Source organism: Dipodomys merriami, unplaced genomic scaffold (genome assembly GCF_024711535.1).
Source record: "Dipodomys merriami isolate MVZ:Mamm:240054 unplaced genomic scaffold, mDipMer1.0.p SCAF_29, whole genome shotgun sequence".
In the NCBI taxonomy this organism is placed as follows: domain Eukaryota; kingdom Metazoa; phylum Chordata; class Mammalia; order Rodentia; family Heteromyidae; genus Dipodomys; species Dipodomys merriami.
This window is the reverse complement of record NW_027204381.1, coordinates 19,739,187-19,756,443: the sequence shown is the minus strand read 5'-3', so window position 1 is coordinate 19,756,443 and position 17,257 is coordinate 19,739,187. Positions and strand designations below refer to the sequence as shown.

Sequence of the window (17,257 nt, the reverse complement as noted above, 5' to 3'; positions counted from 1 at the left end):
AGTCCCTTGGGAATACACAGAAAGGGACATGGCTAGTTCCCTCTGGTCATTAGCACATCAAAGAGAACAGTGGTTGTCTAAGTGCACACCAGAGAGGAAGAGACATAAACCTGCCTGACCTCTGCTCACTTGCCAAGAAATTAACACAAAAAGGTCAGCAGGATTAAACAATAATACACCGTTCTTCGAGAATAAAGGAAGGTAAAAGAATGAAGTCCAGTTTTGAAATATTTAATTCAACTCTACTAGCAAGTGTCACTCAATAAACACAGTGTTATACACTCTGACTCTGAGAACAAGTCATGCCCTCCTGCCCACTTCATGTGAACTAGACCAAGAAGCAGAGATGCTCAAAACATTCACGCTAATGAGACAGGTGAACTCCAACAAGACAGGGAGACAGAAAGTAGCTCATCTGTCCCTAAAAACAGCACAAAACAAAACAGCAATTTGAACATACTACTCCAGACAGTAGGCTATTCAGTCTTAGCAACGTCCCAAATTACTTAGCAGAACCATCTAAAGAGGGGGGGAAAAAATCAAGGGAAGTTTAATTCCAGACTCCTCAGTTTCTAGGTATGAACAGACTGTTTGAGGAACTAGAAGAAATTAGCCTACCTAACTGATGTACTGCAGAAAAGTCACTAGTCAAAACTATGGGACTGGTGCTTCTCTAACAGAAAAGTACCACACAGCAACCAGATCTATAGGCTGGAAAATTAAACAACCACCAACTTTATTTTCAGAGACAGTTCTTTCTATCCTAAGAGGATACGGTCCCTCAAACACCACTTGAAGCAGTTATCCTCTCTGTGAGCAGTATCAACAAATGTCTACGGGAAAATTTCACTTCTTCTCTTCTAGCATATTGTTCTCACCCTGGTGCAAAAGTCAAGCTAGGAGGCTCAATGACCAACAGCAACGGGGGTAACACTGCCAAAGCCACGACTTCCTTCCCTCTAAAAGTAAACAGAGCCCAGTGCTGGGAGTCAAGTCTGTCTGTAATCCTAGCTACTTAGGAGGCTGAGAGCTGAGCATTGTAGTTCAGAGCCAGCCTGGGTAGTTAAGTCTCAAACTAACCACCAAAAAGCAGGAAATGAAGCTGTGGCTCAAGTGGCCTAACACCTTGAGCAAAAAATCTGAAGAAGTGTCTAGGCCCTGAGTTCAAGGCCCAGGACCGCCACCCCCCACCACACACAATATTAATTAATTTAAAAATGGTAAACAGGGCCATCTCCAGAAAGTCTGATGAAGGAGCAAATGTGAAGTTAGAACAAGAGTAAACAAAGCAAAACAAAGTCAAGTCTGTCAAGGACCTATTTTTTTTTAAAAAAGTTCAAATAATGAAGCTGAGAGATTTCGTAGTTTTTTTTTTTTGTTTTGTTTTGCTGGTCCCGGGGCTTGAACACAGGGCCTGGGAGCTATCTCTGAGGGTTTTTTTTTTTTTTTTTTTTTTTGCTCAAAGCTAACCCTCTATCATTATGGAACCACAGTCCCACTTCCCACTTTTTGGTGGTTAATTAGAGATAAAAGTGTCACAAACTTGGGCTGGGAAGGTGGCTCAGTGGTAGAGCGCTTGCCTTGCAAGTCTGAGGCCCTGGGTTCGATTTCTTAGCACCACATAAGCAAAAACAAAAAAGCCGGAAGTGGCAGAGGTAGAGTGCTAGCCTTGAGTTGAAGATCTGAGGGATAGCGCCCAGGCCTAGAGTTCAGGGCCCATGACCGGACCAAAAAAAAAAAAAGGGTCACAAACTTTCTTGAGCAGGCTGGCTTCAAACTGTCAACCTCAGACCTCAGCCTCCTGAGTAGCTAGGGTTACATGTGTGAGCTACCAGTGCCCAGCTTCATGTTATTATTTTGAAAAACCCGATTCTGAATAGCTCACTTTAGGTGACATTAACATATGTCTATGTATACTTTACATATATGTTAAATTTCTTATTACTTCAACAGTAGACTCCAGAATAAAGAAATCAGGAGAAAATCATTTTTTGGTTATATATTCTCCTTTCTAAATTTATGTCAGTATGGCTAATAGTTACAAGTTATGAGAGCTAGGCACTGGTGGCTCACACCTGTAATCCTATATACTCAGGAGGCTGAGATCTGAGGATTGCAGTTCAAAGCCAGTCTGGGCCAGAAAGTCCTTGAGACCCTCAGTTCCAATTACCTACCAGAAAACTGAAAGTCAAGCTGTGGCTCTAAGTGGTAGAGGGCTAGCCTTGAGCAGAAGAGCTGAGACACAGCGTCTAGGCCCTAAGTTCAAGCCCCAAGACCAGCAACAACAAAAAGTGATGGGAGAGTATGAGTTTGTTATATTTCCATTATCAGTTTCTCAGATGATAGCCAACTCTACAAACAGGAGGTTAAACTGCCCTTTTACTATGCCACCATTTAGACAATTCCTGCAACTATCTAGTTTTACCTTTAACCAGTCATTTTACATTTATCATGTAAAACACAAAATATTCAACATAAGACTACCTCTAAGTAAACCTAATAACGAATTATCTAAAAGTAGGAATTCATACACAATTCCAAGACTAACTCCAAAGGCCCTAACACTTAAATAGTCCAATGAGGTTCTTGGAACTAAGTTGCTAGAAAAATTGACTGGTATTAATATTAAGTTGGCCCAGACTTTGTTGATCTATATGAATAATCCCCATTCACAGTCTTCATTCTGACTGTACAGGAAATGCTTTCTGCAACCCAACACATCTGAAAAGGTTTCATTCTGAGTGATGCAACCCTCCACATAGCCTCAAAAGCCAAGGGTCAGAGGCCTTTACAAAACTCACAGTCAGGCACTGGTGGCTCATGCCTGAATTCAGGAAGCTGGGATCTGACAATGGAGGTTCAAAGCCAGCCAGAGCAGGAAAGTTCGTGAGACTCATCTCTAATTAAGCACCAAAAAAAGCTAGAAGTGAGACTGTAGCTCAAGTGATAGAGCAGGAGTCTTAAGCCAAGAAAACTCAGGGACAGCATGCAGGCCCTAAATTCAAGTTCTAGGACCAACACACATACACACACTCATTCACATGAAACAAACATATGTTAAATTGGAAGAATTTGTAATCTATCTACTAGCTCTTGAGCTTATAACTGAAAAAATGAACATGAAAGCTATAGGTATTTATTTCCTACATTAAGACTACATCTTTGGCTATGTTTGGTTTACCTTGTTTAAGACTTCTCTTTGCTCCACTTAAAAAAGAATTCATTATCCTATGAAACCATTACAAAAATCATTAGGTCACAGAGGTATTTATCTAGAAGCTTACTACTAAAAATTAATTATTGCCATAAATTGACAATTCAAACCAAATACTTCTTGGGAGGCTAATAAGGCTATAGGGTACCTTAGGGAATATTCAAGTATAAGGTATAATCCAAGTTCTTAATAAGAATGCATTTGTCGATTTACAGAGGTCACTTTGTACATATTGTAAAAGTTTACCTCTCACGAAGAGTATTTTGCTAACCTTTTCCCATCACTATAATGACAACCATCATTACCAACAAATTCTTTAAAAAAACTAATTCTTACTTCTGCTTAAACTTATTTTCTGTTACTTTAGTATCAGTGGAGCTAGAAAACAGCTGGTTACCATTCCTAATAATGGATCCATGAATTTTGAAGTTATATGTTGTCTTTTAACCCTTCATTCTCTCAACCTTTCCTCATGACTGACTTCCAATCATAAAATCATCTTTTGAATCTCCTCAGAATCGTCTCCAAGGTCTCTTTATTCCTTTTAAGCTGAGGAACCTAGAAATGAAAACAACACTCAAATAAGGGGATAATTAGAGCTAAGTGTATCTACATAAATGATAATGCCACCCTATCCAGGTACCTCAGAATCACTTACCTATACCATATCAATACCTTTAAAAAAACATCCTATGATGTTTCTGGTTTAATTTCATATTTTCTTTTTTTCTTTTTTTTTTGGTCTGGTTGTGGGGCCTGAACTCTGGGCCTGGGTGCTGTCCCTCAGCTCTTCAGCTCAAGGCTAGCACTCTACCACTTGAGCCACAGTGCCACTTCCGGCATTTTTCTTTTTGCTCATGTGGTGCTGAGGAATCGAACCCAGGGCCTCATGCATGCAAGGCAAGCGCTCTACCACTGAGCCACCTTCCCAGCCCCGATATTTTCTTAAACTAAGCAAAATTACAGTGTCTTTTGAACTGACTTTGCAAAGTGTTCCTAAAAGTTTACAAACATCAAATTTTTAGTTCAACAAAGTCACTGATCATCTTTTATATGAAGCCACCACTATGAATATAAAATGTAAATAATGACTTAGAAATGGTTCATATCTTAGGGCATTATAAAGTCATGGAGGAAAGACAGATACATTCAAAAGTAATCACAAGCCAGGAGCTGCTGGCTCATGCCTGTAATCCTAGCTATTTAGTAGGTGGAGAGCTGAGGATCAGTTCAAAGCCAGGCCCAGCAGACAAATCTCAGAATCTCTCTCTCTCTCTCTCTCTCTCTAAATCAGTTGTGGGGCTCAAACTGGGGGCCTAAGTGCTGTCCCTGAGCTCTTCAGCTCAAGGCTAGTGTTCTACACTTTGAGCCACAGTGCCACTTCCAGTTCTCTTTAATTGGAGATAAGAGTTGCAGGGGCTGGCTTTGAGCCACTATCCTCATATCTCATCCTCCTGAGTAGATAGGATTAAGAAACTGTCTAATTAACCAACAAAAAACCAGAAGTAGACCTATGGCTCAAGTGGTAGAACACCAGCCTTGAGCTCAAAAGCAAAGAGACAGTGTCCAGGCCTTGAAGTCAAGCCCAAGTAACAGGTAAAAATCTATAAAATAAACAAAAAAATGTTTTAACAAACCTTTCCTTTTTTGAAAGAGAGGTACAGGAGCTGGATGCTGGTGACTCACACCTGTAATCCCAGCTACTCAGGAGGTTTGAAGCCAGCCCAGGCAGGGAAAGCCCATGAGACTCTTATCCCAATTATTACTAAAAAAAGCTGGAAGTGGAGCTGTGGTTCAAGTGGTAGAATGTCATTAAGTAAAAAAGCTTAGGAACAGCACCCACACCCTGCGTTCAAGTTCCAGCACTGGTACAAAAAGTTAGGATCGGGGCTGGGAAGATGGCTCAGGGGTAGACCGTTTGCCTTGCATGCATGAGGGCCTGGGTTCGATTCCTCAGCACCACATAAGCAAAAAGAAAAAAAGCCGGAAGTGGCGCTGTGGCTCAAGTGGAAGAGTGCTAGCCTTGAACTGAAGAGCTGAGGAACAGCGCCCAGGCCCAGAGTTCAGGCCCCACGACCAGACCCCCCCCCCCAAAAAAAAAAGTTAGGACCAATCAGAGACTAAAAGGACTGTATTAATTAGTCTCGTAGCCACCCTGGCCTGGTAATTATGCAACTCATGGGGGCATGTATTTCTTAGCAACTTACCTATTTACTGCTTTATTCTCTTTTCCTTTTTTGTCTTATCTCAATTGTTTTAGTAAAGACACCAGTGGTACCCATTGGTGGTCACCAAAATGGGTGGCTACCCTTCAGTTTGGTTCTACCTAACTTACTGATAAAACCTGATTGATAACATTCTAATGTCAAGATATCTATTTCTCTTGAAATAGGAGAGTGATATTAGGAGAAGTCTGTGAATACACACATATACATGTATAACTCAAAGCAGCAGAAACCAATTATCTTAGTGGAGAAAAAAATTTACAGAACTCAGCTCCTTTCAGTTTCTCTGTCCTAATAATAATTAAAGCTTTCCATGTGCTAGATACTTTGCATGCACGATCTCAAATCTTACAATAATCTAATTGAGAGCATAATTGCCCCTTATTTGCAAAAGAAATTAAGACATGGAGAAGTTAAAATCTGCAAGGTCATTCAGCTAATAAATAGCTAAATTAGGATTTGAACCCAGATAGTCTAAATCCCAAGCCTAGTCTAGCAGCTTCTAAGTATAGTGTCATACTAGCTCAAATATTCCAGATTAGATTATGAGACTCTCCCTCTCTCTCAGTGGTAAAGGTATTTGTGTATGCATGAGTAAAAACTCCTAGAGAGATTACAAAAGGATTTCCTCATTAACTAAGCTTAGAGATGTTATCCACAAGATTTTACTGCTTATAATTAAAGGCAATAATCTAAGAATAGAGTTGTATCTGGTCTAAAAGTGATTCAATATTCATGGGGGAACAAAAGTTGAATATAGATACATATAAATATTTATCCCAAGAGTAAGATATTATTATAAATGTACGATTAACTTCTCCCTACTTTTCAGAACATCAAGTGCCTGATGACACACCCATCACAAGTTCCATAACTTTTTTTTTTTGGCAGATCTTGGGACTTGAACTCTGAGCCTGTGCATTGTCCCTGAGCTTCTTTTGTTCAAGGCTAGCTTGAGCCACAGCGTCACTTCCAGCTTTTTCTGAGTAGTTTCTTGGAGATAAAAGTTTCATGGAGTTTCCTGCCCAGGCTGGCTTCAAACCATGATACTTCCTCAGTTCTCAGCCTCCGGAGGAGCTAGGATTACAGGCATGAGCCACCAGTTCCCAGCTCCATTACTTCTTAATTCAAGACAAAAAACCACACTTTTGCTGGAAAATGAGAATGAAAAAAGTGCTTCAGCAAAGCATGGACAAGGGTTAGATCTTAAATGTTAGGAAAGTTCACAGCTCTTGCTGCTGCAAGACATCAGAGCATCTGTACCCTAACATTCCAATGCCACACAAAACCAGAAATGCAAGAAAGCAGATAAAATATATGGAAGGCACTCCAATTCCTGACATAAAGTGGAAAGATCTTACCCACTAGTCCCTTATGAAGTCATGCAGCAGTAAAAACTAAAGGTAACATATCTGGGGAAATCCCTTCACCCTCTTAGTCAGACAGAAAAACAGCTACTCATTTCAAGGAAAGGGGAATTTTTATACCCTGTACAGAAAACTGCCAACTAACTATATTACATTTATGCCTTTATTAAAACTTTTTATCTAGAACTCAAAAAGTTAAATCAAGTTTGGCCTCTTAAACTTAGTACTAACCCTACAAGGGACTTAAAAAGCATCTACAACAACTACAAATCACACAACAAAATTCTTATTTGAAATGTCTTGGTCTTTAAAGCGCACGTCAGACAGGAGCCTCAGCCTCGTGGCTGGCTTTCCCTGGTGTGTAACCTGACAAGGTAAAAAGCGCATTGAAATATTTAACAGTGGTGGTATGGATTTCTTTGGATAGGTCAAGAAAAGCAGCTCATCCTTTTTAAAAACATAAAGAACCACTTTATGGGAAGTCATTCCCTTAGTCCAAGACTCTATGCCTTTCCTCAGGGCTTTCTCAGAGACCTTATTGAGGAGGAAAATGAAAAGGCCAACAAAAGGTCCTCTTTTCCCTCCCCAGCATCATCTACCTCGGCCACAGGGCCAGTAGCATCCCCACTGTCATAAATGCCAGCAATTAGAGAATTAGGCCATAAAACCACCCACTCAGGTAGAAGGGCCCAGGCCTCCAGCTTTATTTAATACATGCCATAAAAGGTTCTGTACTTCCTTCTTTCAGGCCTTCACAGCCAATGAAATGACAATACTAACAGCCAAAAAAAATAGCCCTTTGTCTGCCTACCTCATACTGATGTGGTCAAGGAAACCATCTGGGTCCAGGTGAAGAATTTAAGATTCCTTTCTCTTGATGAAAGACTCCCCATTTCCTCTAGCAGCTAAGAAAAGATGCGCTGTATTGTGAACACTAATATAATGCAAACTGAAGAAAAACTACTTTTTTCCCCAAAATTATTCTCATTCTGAAACTATTCTAGAAGCTTAACTAACAATTCCTGGCCTTAAGAAACACTAGTGTCTATAGAGTTTGTTTGTTTGTTTGTTTAAGTTTTAGCAAGGATATAGTATAGTGTAACAAGTTTAGAGCAGGGAGAAATGTAGAAGAGAGATTATTTCCTGCTCCCTATCCAGGAAATAAGAGTTAAAGACTCCAAGAGTAATTTTTTTTTTTTTTTTGCTAGCCAAAAGTTAATTCAAATCTAAAAGCTAATTTTCATTCAGCAATGTTTCAAAATCTAGAGCAATTTAGGAGCAACCAATAATTTCATTTTATTATCTGCTTTATAACAACCTTCTCCAATCCATAAATACCACAAGTGTATCAGTTTTCTCCGTGACATGCTTTCTTCATCAAGCTTCATAAACCAGTCTAAGATCCAAGTAAGCACTTTATAACGGTGTACTCTTTAGCATCTTCTTTCTTACTAGTGCCTACAGGGTTAAGAATCTGATTCAAACTGCTGGTGCCTCACGCCAGACTCATTAGTAATTTAACATTTCTTAATCCCTGAAAATAACATATACAAACAAAGAAGGGTTCCATCCCAGCAAGCCTCAGACGGATTCTTCCTAGAGTAGTGACAGTCACAAAGCTTCCCCTTTCTCCAAGTCCGCGTTTCTGGGCTAGCTCTCCACCTTGGCAAAAGAAGAATGGAGACAAGATAATCACAAAAGGCCTGATTGAAGGCCTTCAGTTAAGGGCTAGAAAGAAGCTGAAGTTCTGTGCCAACACTAGAGGAATGTGGGCAGGCACAAAGAGATCTTAATTAGGAGACCTACAATTAAGACCCAGCAAGTCTCCAAAAGAGAGAGAGGCTTTGCAGTGTGCTGTGCCTCAGAGAAAGCAAAGCTCTACCCACAGGGCAAGGGCAGAAGCTGGTACAGCTGCCCCTCCTCCGCCCCAGGTAAGAAGTAGATCAAAATGGGAATATTTTCTCTTCATTTCCAATCAGATGTCACTACTTTGCAAATGATTTCCTCCAGAACCAAGTTCCTTAAGATAATTAATAGAAAAGTGAGGCCATGGCATTTGGTTTTCAATGAGAAGGCAAAGTACTGAAAGACTGCATTTCTAATGCTCAATACAAACCAAAGTACTTCTTTTCATAACATATAAAAACTACTTCAGATAAAGTGGAACTATCACTTGTAATTTATAAATATGTTGATTTTTCAATCATTCAAAAGCACAGACACCTAAAGGAATATACCACCTAGATGAAAAATAACTAAGAACCTACAGCAATAAAAAATTATAGTGAAAAATGAGGGCTTGTAGGGCCAAGCGCTGGTGGTTCATGCCTGTAATCCTATCTACTGAGAAGGCTGAGATCTGAGATCAAGGTTCAAAGCCAGCCCAGACAAAAAAGTCCACGAGACTCATCTCCAATTAACCACCAGAAAAACCGAAGTGGTACTATGGTCAAAGTGGTATAGCACTAGCCTTGAGCAAAAATGCTCAGGTACAGCATCCAGGAGGCCCTGAGTTCAAGTCCCACAACTGGCTTCTAAATACCAGATAATACCTAAAGTTCCACAGGTTCTCAGAATTATGCTTAAAATTTTATCCTTAAGAGTTGGGAATATAGGAGCTGGGAAGGTGGCTCAGTGGTAGAGCGCTTGCCTTGCATGCCTGAGGCCCTGGGTTGGATTCCTCAGCACCACATAAGCAAAAAGAAAAAAGCCGGAAGTGGCGCTGTGGCTCAAGTGGTAGAGTGCTAGCCTTGAGCTGAAGAGCTGAGGGACAGCACCCAGGCCCAGAGTTCAGACCCCACAACCCTGCCCCCCCGAAAAAAAAAAAGTTGGGAATATTTAGTGGTAGGGTGCTTGCCTAGCATGCATGAAGCCCTGGATTCGATTCCTCAGTATCACGTACAAGGAAAAAGCTGGAAGTGGCACTGTGGCTCAAGTGGCAGAGTGTTAGCCTTGACCAAAAGAAGCTCAGGGACAGTGCCCAGGCCCTGAGTTCAAGCCCCAGAACTGGCAAAACAAAAAAACAACCATTAAGCCAAGCACTGGTGGCTTGTGCCTGTAATCCTAGCTACTTGGAAGGCTGAGAGTGGAAGAATCAAGGTTCCAGACAGACTGGGAAGAAAAGTTCACAAGATTCTATCTGAAGCCAGAAAGAGGTGGCTCATGCCTGTAACCCTAGCTACTCAGGAGGCTGAGATCAGAGGATCCAGGTTTGAAGTCAACCCAGGCAGGAAAGTTCACAAGACTCTCATCTCCAATTAACTACCAAAAAGCTGGAAGTGGAGCTGTAGCCCAAGTAGTAAAGTGCTAGCTAGCTTTGAGTACACAAGCTCAGGGACAGTGTCCAGGCTCTGAGTTTAAACCATGGGACCAGCACCAAAAAAAGAGGAAAGATCCTATCTTAAAAATAACAAGCAAAACTAGGGTTGAAGGTGTAGCTCAAGTAGTACAGCATCAGCCTAAAAAGTCCAAAGCCCTGTGTTCTATGTTAAAAAAAAAAAAAATCGAGGGGGGGAGGGGGAATATAGTGGAGGTGGGAGGGAAGGGATGGTAGGAGAAAAACAAAAGAGGAGGCAACAATGCTTGATAAGAAATGTACTCATTACCTTGCTCATGTAACTGTAGCCCCTCTGTACAGTATTTTCACGATAAAAAACATTAAAAAAAATTAGCCAAGCACTGGTGGCTTATACCTGTAATCCTAGCTACTGAGGAGGCTGAGATCTGAGGATCATGATTCAAAGCCAGCCTGGGCAGGAAAGTCCATAAGAGTCTTACCTCCATAAACTACCACCACAAAGATCGAAATAGATTACGGCTCAAGTGGTAGAACATGAGCCTTGAGCAAAATAAGGGATAGCAAAATAGGGATAGTGCCCAAGCCCTCAGTTGAAACCCCAGGACAGGCACCATAATAATTTATCTTCAAGCCAAGCACAATGGAATGTGCCAGTAGTCCCAGCAACTCAGGAAGTTGAGGTAGGAGGATGGCCTGAGCCTAAGGGTTACAGACCAGCCTTGGCAACAGAGAGAAGTCTAGCCTTTGGACCAGGGACATGGCTTAGATAGAATACTGAAGTGAAAGACCCCAAGTTCACTCTCCAGCACTGTGAAGAAAATAAATAAAAAGTTATCTTTTTGTTGTTTGTTGTGAAATGGATCAACTTTAGCAAAGTCCTTTCTTAAGCTTTTCTACACAATGAAACATTTCCCAAGTTGAAATTTCTCCTAATCATAATGCCAGTTAAGCGGACAAATGTACCATCTGAAATTAATAATCACCAGCAATCTCACTGACTCCATGCTTGAAATAAAGTCAAGAGAACTTCTGACATCCACAAAAAGTTAATAGCATAAAAAGGAATTGGGATAATGGAACAAAAGGTCCACAACTAATTGAGTGCACCTCTCTTACTTTACAGATGAGAAATGTAAGGTTACAAGTGAATTGCCTGAAGTGTTCTAACCAGTCAGTGACAGGTGAGGTGAGAGACCACACAAACTGCTGTCACTCCCCTGGGTTCTCAGCTGGATTTTCCTTTTGCCAAGCTCAGGATTAGCTGGGAGGGGGGGCGATGAAGGAGCAACTCTGTCATGATACCTAAGCCTGGTGAGCCTCCAAAACTTCACTCTCCAACTACGTTCCAGCTAGAAGACTATATTCTTATAATTCCAACTCCACATGGCCTACTTCAGGCCATGAACTGAACTGAAACTTCAAATGAAAACGAATGCACACCAACATTGTAATTCAGATTCAATTTATATCTAATTAGGGTCTGCAATGTTATGATCAGGAAGAAAATTATGCTTTTAACATTTTGAGGGGCGGTATGGAAGGCAACTGGATTATGAAATTCATACACAGACTAGTACTATTTCTGAAGCTTATATTAAAACAGTCAACGGACATGCTGCCTGCTGTTTATTTAGATGGCAAAGCTCAACAGTATGGACATTCCTGAGACAATCCTTAGGAAGATAGCTTGCTGACACTATGAAGAGAAGGGAGAGAACAGAGGCCCTAAAGGTGCACCTCTGTGACTTCTTACAGTATATAAGGAAATATAACTCTGCTTCCGAGCTGTCACAGAGAAGGCCCAAATAAGTAACCAGCCACACCTACACATTAAAACAAAATCCCATTTTAACAACAATTTGGTCCTGAAGAACTAACATGTTAGTTGGTATCAGAGAAATTATTCAGTAGATGTGAAGTTAGGTACCAACAACTACAGAGAATGATCTCCACTGGCTAAGAGAGTTCTAACAGGGAAGTGAGCAAAGTTCTCTCACCTAATCTTAGAAGTTATACAGGCAGCTTCTGGTCAGTATTCACTTCATCACAATGGAAATAGGTGAGACTCTCTGGAGTCATATAACATCTCATCAGGAATCCAGCTAGTAAGATTTGATGCATGAGTAATGAGCACGTTCTAAGAAGCAACCTTTAGAATTCAGTAAATTCTATCAGCCAAGCAAGAAATCTCTAAACTTCCTTTTGCAAATTTATCACTGAGGTGTAAGCCTGTCTAACCAAGTGTTTGGTGTCCACACTGAATACTACCAGGTCAAAGGAGATCATCACTCTGGCTTACCACTTAACACATACCATCAACCCATACCATACAGCCTCAAACTACCACATCAAAGCTTACCAAGAGCTCATTCAAGGCCAATTCAGAAGAAATACTGACATTTAAGGCACAAGGCAGAAAGTCAACCACTTGTCTCATAACAAAGTAGTAAGTACTATTCAGGCAAAAGTTTTCAATAAAAAGATACCCCTCTTACCAATAGGATTTTACTTGAAGTAACTATACTTTCTTGACAAGCTTTATACTATAAACTACCCTTAAGTAAAATAAAAGGCTAGCTTAACAATCATCTTCTAATATCAGTAGATAAGAAACTGTTTGCACCTGATTAAAAGATGATTTGTCAAAGACCAACAAATACAAATATTCTGGTGCCCAGACATCAGGTCCCTGAATCCAGGTTTCTCTCTTTCTAACCAGTCTTTTGAAAAGCTATGATTGGAAGCTGTCAATGTAAAACTCTACTTTTGAACTTTTGTGATTATATTTGGAATGCAAACACTTGGTCCTTCAATGCAAATTACAAAAGCATGCTAAACAAGAAGAAAACGCTTCTTTAGAATCCCCTTAAAACAGACTAACTTTCTTATTATACTCTTAACATACATAGGGCTAAAATTCTACTTATAACCAGGCAAGTTGCAATTTTGAAAATAAGCAGGTAAATGAAATGTAAGTCTATTCTTTTTTTTTTTTTTTTTTTTTGCTGCTGTATCTTTTAAAAAAGCAAAATCAACTCACTTTTAAGCACCAACTCCATGCAAGTAACCTGAACGGTTCAGTCTTTTTGTCATGTATGAGGCCTTTGGTTCTCCAACTACATGGGATCTGTGTTGTTAGCTTAAAAAATACAGAATTGGCCTTTCAAAAAATAATAATCATCTAGAGCAACCAATAAATAGTCTCAAACAACCATTGCTGACTGCAGCTGCCTTCTGAAGGCTGGGAAAAGGAGGTGGAGATAGAGCAGAGAAAGGTAGGGAGAGGGGATGCTGCAGCTAGCTACCAGGGAGGAACACGCCCCCAGCAAGTCCTGGCACTGTCAGAAGGCGGGCTGTGTCAGTCTCCTGATCTGGCTGCCTTAGAAACAATCTTTAAAAGGAGGCAGGCAGGAAGATGAACAACTAAAAAAATGTCAGCTCCCTGAGAGGAGGGGCCGGGGTCCCTGAGATCTCCACCCTTCCCTTCTTCCCAGGGTCTTTCAGTAGAGCGTAAGTGGTGTGGGGCACAACGGGCAACAAGGGGTTTGCCCAGGATATTTTGTGTGCACCAACGGCAGAGCACGCAGGAAACGGCTGGTGGTTATCTTTCCCTTTCTGTTTCAATCAAGAGCACTCCAGAGCGGCCATCCCCTACCCCCTCCCCTTGCTTCAGCCCCTAGCAGCTGCTCTTCCTCCTCCTGGCATCCCCCCTCCCCTCGACCCCCCTTCCCTGCGATTCAAACTGCTCCTTCTGCATCCAATGGAAAACAAATGCGCCACACCACTGGCTGAACCTGAACTCAACTTCCCTTCCCGGGGCAACTTTCCTTTTCGCCCTCACCAAAGCATCCCCATCCTCACCCTTCTACTAGCGGGAAGCAGCTAGCTCGGACCCTTCACCCGCCTTGGGTCCTCCCCCGCCCCCATCCCCTTTTTCAGAATCAGACCCCCCCCTAACTCCTAGGGACTAACTTGGCTTCCTCCTCGTTCTCCCCATCACCACCACACTAAAGGAAAAACCGTCCCTGAGCTCCTCACCCCCACCCGGCTTCCCCAGCCTGGCCGAGTCCCGGGATGGGCCTAGGGAAAGGTGGATCAATAGTGAAATGACGAGAGGAGGAGCAGGGCGGGGGGAGCTGGCGCTGCGGAGACATGCGAGCACTCCGGCCACTGGGTGGGGTGGCGGGGAGCAGCTGCGTCCCCGGGGAGGATGCTGCCCCAATCCCCCCCAGCCTCCCCTCCCTCCCCTCCCACCCCAGAACTGGAGGGATGGCCTGCTTCTCCCCCTGGGGACTACGAGAAAGCTCCTCTCCTTCCAGACTATTTCCCCTCCAAGATGTCATTGACTTTTCATTGGAAAGGAGGGAAGGGAGAGCAAGCCCCGGCCACCAGCAGGCGAGGACTGTGGTCCTGGAAGACGGGGAAGAGGCTGCTGGGGGGACAGCACCGTTATCTCCGAGGGGAAGGAGGTGAGAGGGGCCAGGTGGAGAGGCAAGGTTTGGGGGGGGTCTGTCCGCCGGGGGTGGGCGTGGGGTGGGGGTAGGAGGTGGAGGTGAGGGAAGGGGGAGTGGCTGCAAGACAGGACACCCGGCTGGGGCTGGGTTTGGAAAGCCAGGTGCGGGAGGGGACCCGGATCCCCCAGGGGCCCCGGAGGAGGCCACCACCCCAAAGATGTCCGAGGGGAAGGCTGCCCTGGGAGCAGCACATCTGCCCGGGGAGGGAGGCGGGGATGTGGCGGGATCAGGTCTCTAGCAGGGAGGGAGGGAGGGCGCAATCTCGCTCGGATGAGGTAATCTGTGGAAGGAGGAGGGGTTCGGTCCCGGGATGGGAAACCCCGGCGTGGGGGGTCTGCGCTGCGGGGTTTGGGGAAGGGTCCTGAGGAGGAGGGGGCAGACGCCCCTGGGCCGGGGAGGTCTGCACCCCGGGGCGGGCTGGGGGAGGGGGGTCCCGGGGGTCTGCACCCGGTACGCTGGGGAGAGGGGAGGGGGGGAATCCCGAAATGGGAGGGCCACTCGCCCCGGGTCGGGGACCCCGGGATGGTTCCCGCATCGGGATGCTCGGCGCCCCGATGGGGGAGGGGAGGGGCTCCGCAGAGGGTCGAGACCCCGGGTCCGGGGGCTCCTCGCCCCCCGCTTACCTCTCCGCTGCCGCCTCCCCCGCCGCTCTCCCCAAACACGGCCCGGAACCGGCGCAGGTTGGTGCCGATGGCGGCCGAGACCTGCAGCGCCGCGTCGAAGCCCGGGCCCACCCGGAGCAGGGCCGGCCCCGAGGAGGCTGAAGACGATGACGAAGACGAAGACGAGGCGGACGACGAGGAGGCGGCCGAGGCGGCGGCCGCTCCCCCTGGAACCCCGGCCCCGCTGCTTCCCGCCGCCGCCGCCGCCGCCGCCGCCGCCGCCGCCGCGGCCGCCACCGCCGGGGGGGAGGGGGGCGCCCCGGGGCCGCCGCCGCCGGCCGGGGGCCCGGGGGGGAGCAGCAGGGCCGGGACGCGTTGCCGCGGGGCGCCCCCTAGGCCCCGGCGCCCCCCGCCGCCGCCGCCCCCGGTGGTCCCGGGCCGGGCGGGGAAGCGCCACCGACAGCTGTGCGCCATGTTCGCCCCGTGAAGTGAAGCAGCGAGAGGGAGAGGCGACAACACAGGGGGGCGGGGAGGCGGAGGGGGGGCGCGGGCCCCGGAACCTGCCTAACCCGCCTGGCGCCGCCCGGCCGCCCGCACCCCGCGGGCCGCTATGCCGAGCGCCGGGCCGCGCCCGCCCGCCCCGCAATCTGCATACGGGCCTCGGGCCTCCGCCTCCGCCGCCAGCCCGCGGCTCCTCTATGCCGAGGCCCGGGCCGCCGCCTCCTGCGCGCCCGCCCGCCCCGCAACCTGGATAACTGCACGCCCCGCCCTCCGGGAGCGGCTCGGCGCGGGCGGGGGGAGGAAGCCCAGGAGCCGGGAGCGGAGCGCGGGTTCCGGGGAGAGGGGGAGGGGAGGGGAGGGGGCGAGGGCCGCGGGGCGGACGGAGGCGCCGGAGCCGGGCCGCCCGCCCGCGAGCGCGGGGAGCCGAGGCCGGCCGCGCGCGTCCCCGCGCCGCCCGCCCGCCCGCCCGAGCAGCTTCCCGGACCGCACCGCGCGGTGGCCGGGCCCGGGAGGACGGCGGCTTCTCCTCCGCCCCGGGGCACGGATGCCAGCGGGGTTCGCCCCCGATCGCACGCCTCCCGAGGTCGAGCGGCCTTATTGTGCGGCCCGCCACACGGAAGCGCTGCCCGGCTCGCGGCGTGCAGCCCCGAAAGGGCCGCGGCGTGTGCGCCTCCCCGAGATAAAGCGGGGCCCCTCCCTCCCCGCCGCCGCCGGCGCTCCGGGGCGCGCCCGCCGCCCAGGCCCGCTCCCCCGCCGCCTCCCGCCCCGACGGAGCCCCCCGCCCCGGCCGAGCCCCGTGCCCGCGTGCGGGGTCGCCTTGTGTTTTGTGTCGTCCCCCCACACACAGCCCAGCCCGGGCTCGGCGGCCACGGCGTGCTCCGCTGAGGACGCGGCTTTGAAACCGAGCTGCAGCTGGGCGGCTAACGGGGCCTGGAGGGAAGAGGCGGGCCGCGGCGCCCCCGCCCCTGCTCCCCGGCGCGGCCCGGCGCGGCGTGCCCCGCAGACCCCGCTGCAGGCGCGCCGGGGGCGGGGGGCGCCCAGCACGGCGGGGATTAGGCGCGGGAGGGGGGGGCGGCGGGCATGGAGATGCCCGCGGTGGAGGGGCCCGCGGGCGGCGAGCTCGCGCGCGTGGTTGGGGGGCGGGGGAGGGGAGGGCCCGGCGTGAGTGTCCGCCCGCCGGGTTTACTTTATTGCGGGAAAGGAGGGGAGGGCGCCTCCAGCCTAGGCGTTTGGAAGCCTGCGTGGCTGGGAGAAGCCGAGGGGGAAGGAAGGGGGTTTGTGCGTGGAGAACTTGCGTGGGCCGGGGGAGGGAGTAGGGGCGGGGGGAGCGAGGCCCCGGGGCCGCCTCCATGCCCCCGCCCCGCCCCGTCCGCAGCCGGGGTGGATGGAGTTCGCTGGAAGGTCACGCAGCCTCCCTGGACCCCCGCACCCCGCACGCCGAGCCCACCGCTCGCAACGCTCTGCCCGGGGCGGAGAGGAGGGAGGGAGGGTCGTGGACAGCAGGTTGCGGCGAGCCCCGGCCCTCGGGAGGGCGTG

General features: G+C 47.6%; 1 protein-coding gene across 4 annotated transcripts in view; it reads right to left on the bottom strand.

Moving 5' to 3' along the window:
• Window positions 1–15,694, bottom strand: part of LOC138838986 (histone-lysine N-methyltransferase 2A-like) — a 77,981-nt gene extending 62,287 nt beyond the window's left edge. For 3 of the 4 annotated variants that reach the window (XM_070038586.1, XM_070038589.1, XM_070038587.1), the window contains exon 1: window positions 15,242–15,694. In XM_070038586.1, the coding sequence (XP_069894687.1) occupies window positions 15,242–15,694 (453 nt within the window). Of the gene's footprint in view, window positions 1–13,144; window positions 13,244–15,241 lie in introns of all 4 variants that reach the window. The other variant, XM_070038590.1, reaches the window with a different exon arrangement.
• Between the last annotated feature and the right edge of the window lie 1,563 nt (window positions 15,695–17,257).